Source organism: Harmonia axyridis, chromosome 1 (genome assembly GCF_914767665.1).
Source record: "Harmonia axyridis chromosome 1, icHarAxyr1.1, whole genome shotgun sequence".
NCBI classification, from domain to species: domain Eukaryota; kingdom Metazoa; phylum Arthropoda; class Insecta; order Coleoptera; family Coccinellidae; genus Harmonia; species Harmonia axyridis.
This window is the reverse complement of record NC_059501.1, coordinates 65,851,959-65,869,921: the sequence shown is the minus strand read 5'-3', so window position 1 is coordinate 65,869,921 and position 17,963 is coordinate 65,851,959. Positions and strand designations below refer to the sequence as shown.

At 34.6% G+C, this 17,963-nt stretch overlaps 1 protein-coding gene across 8 annotated transcripts in view; it reads left to right on the top strand.

Annotated features, from left to right (window-relative positions):
- The window catches only part of LOC123670925 (protein roadkill), a 114,210-nt gene that overhangs the window by 12,549 nt on the left and 83,698 nt on the right, over positions 1-17,963 (top strand). For 2 of the 8 annotated variants that reach the window (XM_045604514.1, XM_045604517.1), the window contains exon 1: positions 10,578-10,824. The exons of 5 other annotated variants lie outside the window; for them this stretch is intronic. In XM_045604514.1, the coding sequence (XP_045460470.1) occupies positions 10,742-10,824 (83 nt within the window). In that variant the 5' untranslated portion in view covers positions 10,578-10,741. Of the gene's footprint in view, positions 1-10,576; positions 10,825-17,963 lie in introns of those variants that run through there. One more of the 8 variants, XM_045604511.1, reaches the window with a different exon arrangement.

The following is a 17,963-nucleotide window of genomic DNA, read 5'->3' as shown; positions in this document are numbered from 1 at the left end:
ATTCAATGACTTGATAAGTGTTATTCAGACTCTGCTCCACCCTTAACAAACCTTAAAAGGTTCTCCAGGGAATGAAATTAGTCTCTAATGAATGATTGCCGAAGATGAAACCTATTTCGAAATCAAAGACGAATTTATATACAGAAAAAGTATTAAAAAGTAAAAGAAGAGCGTTGAAGTACATGTATCATTTTCTTGAATACACATTCAAGAAACTTTTCTCACTAGGTACTTCAGTGCAAATTCATTTTGATTCTTTGCTGAAATAGCATGATTGATTCTTTCAATTTTCGGAATAAACCTTTCTATGGCAGTTTAGAATAAACTCACTGATTTTCTTTAACCAAACAATTTATTGTTATTATTTTATATATATTTGAATGACGGGTTTTTCAATCGTATCTCGAATATTTCAATGATGAATTTCAAATTTTTTGAAATATTTTCATTCTGATGAAAAAATACATAATATATATATGCAATCTATTAAGAGTTATTCATAAAAAAATTACACGTTCTCGTGTATTTCATTTTGAAAACTCTGAATAACAATAAATGGAAATATTGCCAAATAAGAAATCGACAAATGACAATTGGCTTAAAGTTATGTTTTACAAAAATTGATAATTCCATGATAATAAGAAAATTTATCATTGAAATAATTGAGACACGATTGAAGATCTTTCAATTTTCAAAATGATATAAAACAAAAACAATACATTTTTTGTGAAGATAATCAGTGAGTTCATCCTAAACTGCCATACGAAAAAATCCAAACCCAAAAATTGAAAGAATCTATCAAGCGATTTCCGCACAGAATCAGATTGAATCTTCACTGAAGAAGAAGTGAAAAAGATAGTGTACATATTGACGTCGAATTTGATGAAAAAATTTGTGTTTACTGAATGGGCCCGGAACTTATTGACTGGATAGTTAGCTCAGTATAATGCTATATGGTGTATTATAAACTGACGTCTGGAGTTTCATATACACCCTCAAGTCGGATTTAAAGAAATAATGTGTTTTTACTGATTGGGTCCGGAACTTATTGAGTGGAGAGTTAGCTCAGTATACAGTAATGTATACAAAAGAAATTTAGCAGGACCCGTTCAGTTTATCAAATCATTCTAATTATAGAAATCAAATGGAATGATATCTATAATACGAACAACGTTCGGATTATAGATACATTTCTAGAGCTTGCAAACTAATTTTCATAAAAAAAAAAGATGTACTTTATATAAAAATATGTATGTCTACCCACTAAAGACATGAGTTGAATGATATGATCTTTAGTGGACACTTTCTGAACAGGTTCATCTATTGGATCATAGTAGGATTTACTTTGTTCACTAATTCCACTGAATAAAAAACCTTGAATCTTGATCTAGGAAAAAAGGACAAAAAAAGGAATTTCGTGTACTGATAAAATATTGCTTTTTGAAGAGAAAAAATACAGTTGAAGCAAAATCTTGGCTTGATGAAGAGTTTCCGGGGTCTGCACCAGGATAATCAACCATCATTGATTGGTATGCTAAGTTTAAACGAGGTGAAATGGTCACCGAAGACGGCGAACGCAGTGGACGCCCAAAAGAGGCTGTCACCGACCAAAAAATCAAAAGAGATCACAAAACAATTTTGAATGACCGTAAAGTGAAGTTGATCGAGATAGCAGACATTGTGAAGATAATATCTGAACGTGTAATATCATTCACGAAAATTTGTACATGAGAAAGCTATGTGCAAAATGGGTACCGGGCGAGCTCCCAATCGATCAAAAGCAACAACGTGTTAATGATTCTGAGCAGTGTTTGAAGCTGTTTAAGTGCAATAAACATGAATTTTTGCGTCGATATGTGACAGTGGATGAAACATGGCTCCATCATTTCACTCAGGAGTCCAATCGACACTTAACTGAGTAGTCTGCACATGATGAACCGAATCCAAAGCGAGGAAAAACTCAACAGTCAGCTGGCAAGGCTAGAACATCAGTATTCTGGGATGCGCAAGGTATAATATTCATTGATGACCTCCAAAAGGGCCAGACCATCAACAGCGATTATTATATAGCGTTAATGGATCGTTCAAAGGATGAAATCTTTAAAAAACAGCCCCATTTGAAGAATGTTTCATCAAGACAATGCGCCGTGTCACATATCCATGAAAACAATGGCAAAATTGCATGAATTGGGCTTCGAATTGCTTCTGTATTCGCCAGATCTGGCCCCCAGCGACTTTTTCCTGTTCTCAGACCTCAAAAGAATGCTCGCTGGAAAGAAATTTAGCGCCACTGAAGAAGTAATCGCCGAAATTGAGGCCTATTTGGAAGCGGAAGACATATCGTACAACAAAAATGGTATTGAAAAGTTGAAAGATCGCTATAATCTCCCTCGGACGCAACTATGTTGAATAATAAAATAGAATTTTGTCAGAAAAATGTGTTTTACTATGGTAAACCGGGGACTTTTCAATTGGCCTGTTTTATGGTGTCTGACGTCTCGAGCTTCCTGTGCTCTTGGCCTCGGTGCACCTAGCCAGTGCTGCCAACCCACTGAGCTCAAATAAAGGTAGATAGAGGTTCGAAATTTAGGTAGATGTTGGCAAATTTAGGTAGATTATTTTTTCCTTTTTTTAGGAGTTTTGAAAGAACTGAGTCCTCAGAATTATACTTTATTAATGATAAATATTGATGAATTAATAAAAAAATATAAGAATTCACATAATAAAAAAAAATTGAAAAACAAAGAAATATATTTATGTAATAATTTAAAATATGTAATATTTAAAATTTAAATATATATAAAATAATGATAATTTTTTCCAATCACTTTTATAGGTCTGGTAATACTTTCTTTTCTTCGGTAATGGACCACGACTTGTTCCTTCGCCTCCACTATTCCTGGCACTCATATTTTCGATAAATTCAGCAAAAAACTCACCTATACAAAACGACACCTTTTCTGTTTCGTCAAAAACGCAATATCCCGATTCAGCAATTCTACTAAAACAGCCTGCTTTGAAGAAAGTTGTTCTCTTTACTACTTGAACACGTTACACGAAAGAATAAATAGTCTTTCAAATATTTCATTTCAACAGATGTGGATAATTTGCAAGAAAACTTGTTGTCCAAAAACTTTTATTATTTTAACACCCAAAAGGGTCTTTTATTGCTTCCCGACGGCAGCCTTCGATGTATTCAGAGGGTCTCATCTCATTCCTTTCGACGATCTTATTTTATTCTGTTTTTTTTTAAGCATAAGGATCGATTCAATTAATCTGCGAGCAATACGAACCTATCTATTTTTCCTACGTACATGCAACCATATATACTATGGCTATTTTTCTATCAAGCAAGTGCGTATTGAGGCGCAGCCATCGTTATTTATTAGTTTATTACCCATTTCGGTCCTTTCTTTGCATCTGTATGTTTCTGAAACTCCGCCGCTGATCTCCTGAGATCTTCGTATCCAATGGCGTGCGTAAAAATTAAGATGTGACAGCGTTAATAAGGAATAGATTTTTTTCATAGTCACGTTACTGGTAAAACGGTTTGTCGTTGATCTAAAACCGTGAAGTTCGCGCGGAGCTGAATTAAGGTAGATCGAGCTCAAAAAAGGTAGATTAGTTCGAATTTAGGTAGATCTACCTAAATTTAGGTAGGGTTGGCAGCACTGCACCTAGCCCCCCGGTAGAAGGCAGAACGTAGGTGGAACGGGTGTTATTAGGTTAGGAACCAGCAGCAGCTGAATAAACGAGACCATGGAATAACTATATGCGTGTGATCGTCTCGAAATCTTGCCTTTCACGTAAGAGACGTCCCAATTTGCGGGTACGAGTTAACGCATCGACGGTAGTTGTTCGTTTTCCCCGAAACTCGGGCCTTCTCGCCCCTCACTCTCTCTCTCTCTCTCTGGCTCGGCGCTTTCCAAAAATTTCTAGCGGATCCGTCCGAAGGTCGGAAACCGCTCGAAATCTTCGGCGGAGGGTCGACTCGGAAATTGGAAAAACAAGAGAACGCGATGCGGGCAAGGGGGATCGATCTCGATACGAAGGTCGGCGGAGGCGCACGAGCGGAGTTGCGGTCGGTTTCGGCTCGCCTTGTATCCGAAGATGAGAGCTTTGGCGAATTTGGGGGAAATATTTGTTCCCTTCCTATTATGTTTCGTGAAAGTAGAACACTGGATTAAAGTTTATGGGAAAATTGTAGACGAGCGATGACGAGCGAAGTGAGAAACTCGCGATGTTGAGAATTTGCATATTCGTTATTTCTCCAGGAAGATGCAGGCATCAAATTATGTACAGTCCATTCAAGAATTATTGACATCGAAGTAGGCCTTGAACGTCTAGTCGCGGCTTTATTTCTGGTTACAAAAATATCACTAAAAATTGCTATGGTTCATCATAGAAATAACCAGTTTAAATTATTTTCATCATTTTTGTATCCGAAAGATCCTGAATTTTCGAAATTACGATTATTACGAAGGGACGCATACAGTCATGATTTCATAAATTGAAATTCAGATTATATAACGTAAAAATATAGTGAAATGCTATCTCATTTCAAGGAAATCCAATGAAGAGATATCTATTCATTTAACAGTCGCCCATGAAAGATCCCATTGAAGATCATAGGCATATTCCTTTTCACCAAAGGCTCTTCAAAAATTGTTGCATTCCTGATGGACACTGGATACCAACCTGCTTGCAAAATTCTTATCAAATAACTCTTATGGATCATTTTAACTGTGGTGTCTAAACTGGTGAAGAAAACAGAAAAAACTTGTTGATAAATTTAAATAGTGTAGCTTAGTGAATGGAAGAGCCATATCATAATAAGACAGAAATAAAGTTCAAAGAATCCATTCAAAGAAAAATTTTGACATCACAGTTGTACTGTAACTTTCAAAATTGGAACCAATTTATCAGCCGATGTGTAAATTACTTTCTGAAGTCACTATTTATTGAAACTGTTCATGACATGAATGATTGATTAAACTTGTATGAAAAATATAGGTACTATTTGTACTCAAGTTTTCTGTTTTTTATTGAAATGCTTTTATACTAGTAACTATTAAATTACAAAAGTATTTTGCCCATAACAGCTTTAACTCACTCACTAAAAGCATTTTTGCATAAAATTATTTTTAATTTGTGAATTTTAAAATTTTATTGCATTCTATTATTACCTTCAAGTGGGAAGAGGTGAAGAAATTCTTAATATATTTTTCGATTAAATACTCAGTAAAAATTCTATAAAGCAATTGGAATTTATTAGATTTTTGGATTACTCATTGAAGAACGAAAAACAGATATAAGAATACTTAATTTCAATATAGAATATAAATAAACTATAGATGCAATGCCAAGACTTATTTTAGCAACCCAATTATAAAATAATACTCCCTTCATAGATCTATATAATCCTCATGATCACCACTGTCAAAACAAAAATTCCAGGTAAAAATCCAAATATCCAGCATTCAAAATAGTGCTCCTTCTACTTTTACTCTTGAATATACTTGAAAAACTTTTTGTTTTCTTTCTAGAGTCCACTGTTGAATAATGCTGTCATTTTGAAATAACCAAGTTTCCTCCAGATAAATGAATTTTACATTTTGTTGCAAATATTCTCTGTATTCACCATAAAATCGTACTCAACTTATTATATTTTTCTGTTCATCAATAAGAATTATCCTTTTATTAACTGTTTTGAACTTGTTACCAATTAAGTTTATGTAATGTTGACGTTGATTGATTAAAATCCAGATGCTTTTTGGTCAAATTTTATCCAGACTGATATATTGGTTGCTTTTGGTAACAATCAAATCATTCAATGATTCTTTGAAGGTGAAATCGTATTGCACAGGTTTTCTTCCACTAATAATCCAGGTTGTAATGACTTGCCTTCTTCTTTTTTCAAACAGTGAGAAATACTCAAATAAACTAATCAATGTGTGTTTGAAATTGATACAACTTCTAAGTTTCAAAATTTCTTCGATCAAAACCAATAACACAAACAAACTGAACAATCTAACCTCCTGTCAATGACATTTCCAATGCCAACCCGAAATCTGCAATTCAAAATGTTACTGAATGAGCCAGTACCAACTTAATTTTGATTTTCCAAAGCCACCCGGGATGTCAATAATTCCTGAATGGACTATAGCTTATAATAACCCTTCACTCAACGTTGCTCCACTTCCAGCACTGATTTAGGGTCAGTTTCATAATCCATGCGAAAAAGAACCTCTTGGTAAAGACCGTTTCAATAGAAAGTCGCCTTCATATGGAGCTTGAAAGTGGCCCCGGTTTCATGAACATATTCCGACTGTCTTTTAAAGAAAGCTTTCTTTTATTTGTAAGTTTGAAATTTCCTAGACTTTGCTACTCTGAGAATTAGTGTTTTATTGTCTGCATTTGGTAATATTTGATAAGAATTGAAATTTTGTTGAATTGACATTGAAATTTTGTGTATAAAGTTAAAATAAATGAAGGTCCTTAATTTCAAATATTATAATTTTAACAAGCAAGTTGTGTGGTAGAGGAAAACGTGTGATGGAAATGGCACTACAGAATAGGTTATGTTTTTTAGTCATACAGCATGCGTGAAGAAAAGGATCCATTTCTTGCATAAAGGGCCAATGTCGGGACTTTAAGGGTACTTCAAATCTTTTTCTAAACTCAAAATTGGTTTATGGAACACGTTTCATTTGTAACGGACAGTTCTCACAGAAAATGAGACTTTACTTTCCTTTATAAAACTGGCTCTAAGTGCTAGGAGCTTTTGAACGCTTGTTTATTCATGCGCCCAATGTAAAGGGCGAAGATCTTTTTTTCTTGGGAGGAGGGGTACATATCAATTATATTATCAAATATGGTTTTGAAAACTAAGCTTGCTCAGATCTGTTATGCGAGAAAAATGGATTTGATAACGGAGTTTGAACAAAATTAGTCGAAATAATAGCATTTTTTGATTACTCGATTCGATTTTTCTTCTTATACAGGGTGATTTATTAGCTCACTGAAAAACATTTCCATATGGACGATCATGTAATTTTAACAAAAAAATATTAAGGGAACATATTATGTCCGATTTCAAGTATAGAAAATTAATAGTTTCAAAAGTTTCATTCACTCTATTGATTTATTAATAACAAAAAGTATGCTTAGAAACAAGCGAATCGGGTATTCGTTGTCAAGTGTGGGGATCTCGAATCCCTTTGACTTTGAAAAAATGAATGTCACATTTTCGGCCTCGATTTTTGACAATATTAATTTGGTGGAAACTTTATAAGTTCAACTGTTTTCAAGTTATAAGACTAAATTGGAAATTGCGTGAAATGAAAAGTACCCATAACTTCTTTATTATTGGTGTTTGAAGTTATTATACAAAATTGTGTTTTTTTATTGCAAACCATAACAATTTCTATAACAAATAAAATCGATTAATTTTTCCCGTTTCGAAAATATATAACATGATATAAATTTTTTTATCAAACTATAAAAATCATCAAAAGTCTCAGTTTCACACAGAAAATCAACCAAGTGCCTATCTATAATAATCTGTGTATCAGATATTCAGATAATTAAAGTAGTCGGTGGCCACCAAGGTCTCCGGATTTAACATCGTTAGATTATTTCAACATTTTTAAATTGATAAATTCTGTTCTTTAAATGTGACCAAAGGAAAAAATCTAACGGTGTTGAATCCGGAGACCTTGGGGGTCACCGAATATTTGAATTATCTGATCTGGCTCACGGTGTTTTATTTTCTCTGGTGTATTATCTTCAAGGATATACGTTAGATATGAGGCTTATTAGTCTGTAAAAAAAAAACTATCCCAGCAGTTATTTATTGGGAATATGAAATTCAAAAAACGAGTTGTTAGTTTTTGAACGAACTAGTATTAGAATGGTCCTTCTGTACAAGTACAGTATAACTTCAGTAGTCCGGGCAGATATCGTTCCGGTACCTGTCCGGATTATTGAGGCGTCCGGATTACTGGAGTGATTTTAATTTAAGAAATAAAGCAACTTATAAATTATCAAAATAAGGTTTATTAATCAAGTCACAAAAAAAATATTATTTTCTCATAAAATAAAACAAAACTGAACAAAACTCCTAAGTACATGTAACACGTTATGTAAATATGTACATGTAGGTATTTATAATATTGTATACATATATATTATGTATGTATGCAAAATGAAATATCTCCTACTTTTTTGAAAAATACATATCAATTTTAGCTTGGACTTTTTTGGATGCATCTATATCAATTGCCTTGTCTTTAAGCCTTTTCAAAAGCTATAAATCTTCAAGGGTAAGATTATTCTTCTCAGTCCACCTGATAGCTAGACTTTTCTGTGAGTGTAAGTGTCTTATGTGATCATTTGACTGGAGCCATTGCGTCCGGCACGCTCAAAAACAAAGTGCAGAATGAAAGATGCTGCCGCCGCGCTGTTTCCAACCGTGTTTTACATGTATAGACAGGAAAATGCTATTGTTTTGCATAATGAATATTTTCGCGCCCGAATTTCAGAGGTAAAAAATTCAAAATGCCCGAATACCAGCAGAGTCCGGAATACTGGAGTGTCCGGGCTAGCAACTATCGAAGTTGTACTGTATTAGTAATTATTTTCCTGATCTCGGTTTTTTTCATATATGAATATCCTTCTGTGTTAATATGAAGGTTGGCATTACTAACACAGAAATTGAAATCTCTACCCTAGATTTGACAGAGGTTAAACGTATAAAACAAAGTTGGAACTGAAATCCGTTGAAGAATTTAAATTCTTTCGCTGAAATCAAGATAAATAAATCTTAATTGTGAACAATTAACCTCGGGTTCAAAGGTTTTAAGTAAAATTATGTTGAAAGCTTTTATAGTGGTACGTGTATAATTCGGAGAAATGTACCTAGCATGAATGCCCACCAAACACGTACATTCATGATATATTTCATTGGTTTTGACATTATTCTTGAAATAAGACCATTTTAGTGTATATTTAACTTGTGAACTTTCTGGGATATTTCACAGACAATAGTATATTCCAAAACAAGTTGCAGAAGGGGCTCCTATTCCAACACGAATGCGAAATTGACGCATGAGTGTTGGAATTGCCTTTTGTAACGAGTATTAGACGATATTTTCTCTATTTCAGGCACGTTCTTTCACTAATAGCGGCCTCACCATAGGTATTTGAGAGCATTTGATGAGCCTCAGCCGCAGATTTCCTCATATAAAAGCAGAAAATTAAAGCCTCCCGAAAATGACGAGAATTTAGCTCGTAAGCTGACATGTTTAATCGAAAATAACTTTATGATGAAGACACAAATCGACTAATATTTCGATGGTGCTATGTTATCCAATACCAAAGCTTATTGTATGACATCTACGATATATTTATTTCGAATACCATTTACCGCTACATTAATCTATTGCAAAACGGCGGAAGCAAAGTTGTACACCTAATATAATTTTTGTGTTATATTTATTAAAATAATATAGGGTGTTCCTGAATTGGTGGTATAAACAAAAATGAAATATTGCCCAGGTAATTTTAAGAAAAAAGTCCCATAAACATGGACCCGAAAACGCTTTGTTCCTGAAATGCAGGGCGTTAAAATTTGATTTTATTCAAGTTTTCTCCTCATAAATTTCATTTCACTTCACAAGATATTCGACTGAAATTTGACACAGATAATCTGTTTTAGAGTGTACATCACGTGATATTCCAATTTTGATTGCAAATCTACAGGGCGATATTTATATTATTTGCATCTAATCAGTGAATCAATTTGATTTGGTTAAATATAATTTTGGCGACAATTGGCATGGGTCCCTTTTCTTCCTTAAGGTGGCGCTACGCAAAGAATTGACCAATCAACGTCATCATTTTCATTTGTTCCGTCAAAAGTTGATTGACTTTTGATTTAACCTCAAAACGAAATTCGGCCCTATTCTGTAACTTCAAATCGAATAGAGATGGTATGGATCGAATAGAAATGCACCAGAATCGTTTCGAATTTGTATTCTTTAACTCAAGTGAAATTACGATATCAATTATGAATTAGATTTGGCGTTAGAATTGGATACAGAATACCAAATTTGGACGCGATAGAAGTGAAACATTTCGATTTCTCAGATTACGATCCAGTTCGTTCATTTCTATTCGAGTACAGAATAGTGCCCATTGACAGAAAAACGACGTGAGCGCCATAAGAAACGATGCGGAAATCGAGTGAAAACGGGCCAATACCATTGAAATCCAAGAAGGCTGGTCCCTCAAGGCTTTTCAAGATTAATTGAGCACACTAGTGTTTTAGACATCCTAAATTAAAAAGAATTAAATATTGTTCAATTCCTAAAATGTAGGTATTGAAAAATTTATGTTTGCTCCTAAAGAAGAAGAAGAACACTTTTTGAATCTATGATCGTCGTGTAGTGTTTGAACTACAGAATGATATCCTTCTGAACGACGGAGAGAGAGTGTGAGACGGAGTTATAATCGGATGCCTGGATGTTCGAATCTTGGGGCAACGTCGGAGTAGCGAGTTTGTTTATTGTTTTGTTGCCTCAGTCGTCGCCGACTCTCCGGCTAGAGCAGATCGTCGCGCGTATGGTGCTTTATTTTTCGTATGGAAACACGTAGCTGTCCGAGTTTTTCGATTTTGACAGTTCTAACCAAGCAAAGTTTGTTATATTATTTCTGTGGTGTTGTATGATAATGAAAGTGAATGGTGCACGTAGCTTGTGATAAATTTTGTTCCCAATCCCAAAATTTTGGATTATATCATCACCTCAGGATGGCCCTGGCCAGGTACAGTCAATGTTTTTTATTTTTTTTTTTTGAGATCAAGGTTGAATTTGTTGAAGGGCACTAGACTTATTTCGAGGTTGTCCCAAAATGTATAGATCATAATCAGCGGCTGTGAAAGTTGCTTCTTAATGGAAATTGTGGGTATCATCTTCTTCCAGTTTTCTGTACCAACAGTGTTTAGTTTGCCAGGATTTTGAAACAACTATCTGTGTTTTCGGTTTGCAATGTTACCACATCCAATGAACTAAAATTCTTTTCGCCTAAAGCTTGCATTCACCGAGTAATCCAACTTTCTTTCACTTCATTTCAAGCACGCTATAATTACCATAGAAAATCTTTAAATACCCAAGTCAGAGGTAATCGTCGATGCATTTTCTTTTTGAAATTGAGATAAATCAAACTATTGAATTCACGATTTTGGGCGAGCAGATCTAGTGAGAGAATTCATGAATGGTTTATTACATTCAATAAAATTTCTAATCCCCACTAATTTCCTTAGAATCTAGGGTATGAGCTAATTACGTGAAATTTGGTACCTGATCTGTCGTTCTAGTTTGGGAGCCTGATACATGAATTAAAAAAAAATTCGTGATGACATGAAGGAACGCGACCCAAAAATATTCGTGAGTTGTGAAATGTAGAATAAATCATTGTTTATCAGCTGACATGGTCAAATATTTTAGTCATTATTTGTAGAATATAATCTAGCTTCATTGTTATGATCGCCTACAATGGGTTTCGTGGACCGGTTTTTCTTACAATACACTTCCTAGTAAAAATCCATTGCGTCTTTCAGTTGAAGAAATTTAAATTTTGAGTGAAATTTTAACCTTGATAATTGATGAATCAAAGAAAAATTAATATCAGACTATTAATTTCCATGGGTACCTTTTAGGTATTTCAAAGGTCATTAACGCATCAATATGGTGCTAACATTAACAACAATTTAAAAACATTAGGTCTAAATTTCAAAAATATTTATTCTCCATTTCGGAAATGATAGCGTATATGAGACAAAAGAATCTATTTAGAAATGGTACGAATTCACAAAAAGACCTCATTGTCGTTTGAAGCTTTCTATTTCCTCATGTGAATAATGAAAAGATATAGGTAATTTATAGCACCAGTTGCTTCCAAAGAGGACAATTTACTAAGCACTGGTGCGGAACAGTGACAGATTATGACATTATTTGATCTGAAAAAACAGTTCGTTCGCCTATTTTCCGAAATTATGAGAAATATCAATGAAATCCGCTATTGAAATTAGTTTCTACCGATATTGATATCAACTTCTGGGTCAAGATTTGGATCTGTTGATTTTGAAGGCTGCGATTGGAACTGATAAGCCTTAGACATCTAGGGGTCGACCTCAATTACAGTACTACCAACAATTTTCGTGAATTATTGGGTATTTGATGTGGACTATGAAAGATTTTCACTCGTAGAATGTATATAAATGCTATACCCAGCAATGCCAATGTTACCGCATCGAGAATAGGTCCCTAAATTCAATCCCCTCCGAAAGAATCCACCGACAAGGGTTGATTTATGAAGGGAGGGTTCGAAGAACGTAAAGAAGTGAAGACGGCTAGTAATTCTAATAAAATGGAACTTGATAGAAAGATAATAGCTCTTCAGTTCACTTTGTTGCAAGCGTGTCAGATAGTCAAATTTTGACGTACATAAATCCTTTTTCTAGGTCAATCTATGCAAGTTAGTTTTTTAGATATTTGAACAGTATTTTGCGAATAGGTAGAAGCACATGTGGTTATTTCTAGTGAGTAATCAGGGATGTTTATTGAGCACATACTTACATTTGAAAAAAAATTCAAAGCACCCCCAAATCCATTTTACGTAACGTGGCGTCACACTTTGAAGTAAAAACTTTGGAAAAAACATTAAGCTTTATGAGAAAATCTTAGTTTCCATCAATAATTCGAGCGCTTTTTTCAATTTTGATCATTTTGAATTGAGTATTAAACTCTCGAAAAAGAATTTTAACTCTTGGAAAGTATTTCATTGTAAACATTATTTCGATTCGTTATATAATTACTATATCAATCTTTTTGAGCTCTGAATTTAATGTTGCTTTGAAAGCTCTACATCTTCAATAACCATTCTGTATGCTACTTTCTAAATGACTAGCATATCTTATTGTAGAAAATATCGAAAGTCACAGCAAAGCACTAAACGCCAAGAGAATGGAAATGCAAATTGAACAAGAGCAGTTCCAAATTGATATCATCGTTAGTTCGCTCAATCCATAAGACCTGTGATATGTACGAAGGTACAAGAGTTTTTTTTGCATATCCAATTTTTTTTATTTTGTCAATAAATAGGATAATATTTTTTTTACTGTCAAAAAACGTATTATACAATTAATCTTATGCTGAGCAAAGCGTTTAAATTCCTTATCTCTAAACTGGTTCTTTCAATTCAGATCTTAGGCCGTTGTGCTTTCTATTGGAAAGTGTCTACATTCAGGAAGTTTTCGAATATATTTTATTTGTGTCCCTCTGTTGGGAAAATTGCGTTTTGAAATGTTCAGCTCTTAATATGCATTTATACAGCATTAAATAACACGTTACAACGATCAAGTAACTTGCAGACTTATACCAAGGTATTATATACGCTGAGCCCTTTTTTTAAGGTCTATTTTGAGGATCATTCTCATGTCTATTTTTCGTTTGATTTTTGGCACTTTTTTGGCGCTTTGTTTGGGGCTAATTATAAAGCTGTAAATTTTTGAGAAATGCATATTTTGTTCATTAATATTTGAGATATTAATATCATAATCATTTGTTGTTGAAAACATCAGACAGATAGAGAATTCGTTGACCTGCATTTTGACAAGGTGAAAAGTTCGGTTGGATTCCATCGAGGGGGTAATCACTCCGTGAAAAAGATACACCGATTTCGGAAATCATGAAGATTTCGGGGGATTTCGGAGGATTTCGAGGGATTTCGGAGGGATTTCGGATGATTTCGGAGAATTTCGGGGATTTCGGAGGATTTCGGGCGATTTTGGATGATTTCTTTATTAAAAATACGTGAATAATCGTTTAATGTCTGTGTTTTGATAAATGAACTTAATTTCACGGCATTCAGACAATTTTTCAATTCAGAAAAATTACATCCTCGAGCGGGACTCGAACCCAGAACCTCCCAACTCAAACTCGAACTAATTATTCGGAGGTTGTGGTTCGAGTCCCGCTGGAGGAGGTAATTTTTTCCAAATTTAAAAATTGTTTGAATGCCGTAAAATTAATTTTATTTATAAAAAAATATTGCATCTTTGGAAATGTTGAACAGATAATACAAAATTTTAGATTTTCAACTCCTAACAAAAACAATATTATAGCAAATGCTCTATTTGTCAAATTGGTAATTTTGATAATTCGTAAATTTCATAGCAATATTTGAATCACCACCGAGATCCCAACAGATAACTGTTAACTATTTCAAATTTCAGTTCTCAGTATGTTTTCAGCATAGAAAATGACCACAAAATATTTCCGAGGAATTCATAATTCGTCTTTGAGCATATTTTTTTCCTGTTTTTTATTGTTGTGAATGAATTATTTCATATATTAGCATATTCTTACCATCTTATAGACGTTCACTGTGTTTTGAGAAGATTTTATATTCATTCGCGATTTTCACGAGATACCTCTATCCTGAATAAATCAAATTTTTCGAACTTTTTCCAATTTCAAAAGTTCATAAAAAAAGAATGTTAGATGTGACAACTTTGAATGATACCGCATATTAAAGCAAAAATTTATGCTTTTTTTGAAAATCTAAACAATTCATTTCGATTCATTTCAAATTCGAAATACAAAGTAATATTTTTAACCTGAACACTTTGAATGGGATATTGAAGTAATTAATATCTCTGACTCAATCTCGGTATGTGTCAATAACATCCCAAATTTCTATAAATTCCACCGACAAGTTTGGTTATTATTTTGATTTCATTATTTCCATGAATATGAAAATCCCCATGTGCTTTCCAAGGAAAGACAGAAATTGATTTTTTTCCGTCGATCCGTGCTCACCTAGCCCTACTCTACCTCTTATATTTATTCAATTCTTTTTTTTTTTTAATAAGAGTATGTACAATTACTTCCGGGACACCCTGTATATTCAGCTCGACCCCGATCTCCTTTGTATCGTCAAATTCAATGACCGCTTAGTTTCGAAATCCTAAACAATTTCTTCATCAGCATCTCTATCAGAGCTCATTGAAATCATAAATTCCAAATTTGCCTTTTTCCTCGTCTACACACTCTTCCAAATACTTCCACTTGATTAACTCAAGAAAAGAAAATCGTGCTAAAACTGTTACCTAACCTCTGAATATGTAACATAACAAACGTCAGTGCCTTAGCCACTGCGCACACTCCATTGATTGCGAGAAATGTGATTTCGACGGCGCGGCGATTGCGAGATTTCGACAGCGATTGCGGGATTTCGGTAGCGATTTCGGGATTTCGACAGCGATTTCGTGATTTCGGTAGCGATTTCGGGATTTCGGAGGTGATTTCGGGATTTCGGAGATGATTTCGTGATTTCGGTGGCGATTTCGGGATTTCGGATGATGATTTCGGGATTTCGTGTTTCAGAATTACATCGATTTCGGAAGTGGTTACCCCCTCGGATTCCATGTTCAACAGCACTGTCAGAAATAGACATGTGCATTTTGAACATGCACCTCTAAGGCTCAAAAATAGATACGAAAAATGCCTATTGTAATATGGAGTTTGTCTATCAATTTACAAGGTCGTCATGAATGATTGTAACATAGTGGCTTTTGAGATATTTTTAATTTATTTATCTCGGACATTTTACCTACTATTGTCAATCTCCAAAATTTATCATATGGAATAGTTGCCACTATCAGTTTAAAGCGGTTAGAAACATTCTAATGGTTACCAACTTACTAAATATCAAACAAAGAATCCAAATATGTCGCCTCAGGTCTCAGAGTGATAAACATAAGTAGAGGCGTATACGCAATGTCCTGTGCTTACCTTCCTAAATTTGATCTTTGGCATCAATGCTACACTGTTCCCCGCGATCTGTCATCGTGAGTTTGTAGCGTTTCTAGATATTTCTAGCTATTTAGTCAATATATTTCGAGATAATACGGAAGAAACCCCTGAATTGAGTAAAATATCGCATCCAAAAATAATCCCTGAAAATGTTTTCATTCTGCTCCATCTGTCAAATTTCTTAAAATATTTGTGGACAATATTCGCTCACTGAAAATGTCGTTTGTTCCCTTTATTACTCTGAATTTCAGAGTAATAAACATAGAGGGAGCATATTATGTCATTTACAGTAAGCAAATTTTGTCCTCAACATGAAGTATCAACTTTGACATGAAGCGCGCGGAAATGACAACATCTCAGTGATACGATATTTCACTCAATTCGCTAGTTTCTCCACAAAGAACGCACTTCTTATATCCCATAGTGAATTAACGTTTTATATCAACTCAAAATAGATTGAGATGAATACCTAAATATATCAGAAATTCAGAAAACAAACATCAAGCGCGCTAAACGCGCGGATGACACTAGGAGAGCAATAGTTGCCAACCTTGGATTTCAGCAGGTATATAAAGAAAATAATAAATATTCTGCTTATTGAAAAAACGGCAATAAGAAGAAATATCGGATTCCAAATATTCAAATTTACATATTTAATCAGAAATCACTGAAATAAATATATTTCATTCAATATAATATAAATTCATAGCGATTTAGTAAAATTGTGGATTTGAAAATATATCACAATCCGACAACGTCATCTAACCATGTTGGGGACATGTAAAAGTTGCGTATACTCCCTCTATCTATGTTTATCACTCTATGGTTATCTCGAAAAAACTGCTGACAGGTGCTGTCATACAGTTTTTCCATATAGAAACCTTTTCTTATTCAAAATTAGGCGTTTGTGATTGGTGGAAATCAAGACGAGGGAAATAGTCACTGTACAAAATTTTCAATGAATTCTAACCCGAGGTAATCAATTCCGAAATTTCAACAATTCATATATCTGGAATTATAAATGCCAAGAGTTTTCGGTAAAAATTTTGTATACGGTATGATCATAGTGATATGAAGGGTGATTCAAGATTCACTATCGAGATTTCAGGGGCGTATTTTCCAGGTCAAAATGAGACTTCATTCTTTGGTCTGAATAGTGAATAGATCTTGGAGTCCGTTGCATTTCTTCACGCCCAAAACGGCGGTGGTGTCGCAACGGCAACACGGTCCTCCTTCTCCAGGTCCCCTCGTACGGCCTCGGCACGACGGCATCAGCGGGCACTTTGTTCTCTCTTCGGGGCCATCGGACCCAGGTGGTCTCCAAGGACTCCTCGCGATCCTCCGGGTCATCGGCCCGGAATAGGCGGTCGAAGCGGCCGAACCGACGGATGAACTTTGTGCATTATTCGCCTCGTCGAAGAAGCCGCTCCGTGGAATCATCACCGTCTCTTTTTTTACGGTTCCTAAACAGCCGTCATTGACCGAAGGCCGTGTAGGGAGGGCCTCAACCTCGTAGAAAAGTGGCTTTCACGAAGGCATCTCTCGAGCTACCAGGATTTCCTACGGAACGGCCGGAGGCCGTCTACAAGGCATGATATGACCTCGGTAGAACATTTCTCGGACGTTACGATTCGGACGATTATACGGGCTTCAAAAGGGGGGTTTTCGGATGTTCGAATATATTCGGTACCTGGTGGATTCGTGAAGTTATATACAGGGTGTTGGTCGGGTATTGTGGGATTCACGGTCAGCGGGTGACGTAATTCGAAGTTATATGGTAGAACAAGATTATTTCTATGTAATGTCGAATTATAATTTTCTCTATTTCTGTATCATAATAATGAGTTTATTTCAATACTAAAAACAGTGCTGCAATGAACTCATTACATTACAGCATTGTTCTCAGTTATATCTTTCGTTTTGTGGTTGTCTACACTGAATTCCGATCCTATCAAATTATAACACACGTCAATTGTCAATATAATATATAATTATGATATAGTGAAATAATTTGAAACATTTTTCGCAATTTCTTTTGATTCTGGTGGTGTTAAATCGATTTCGTCAGTCATAATTCACGAATTT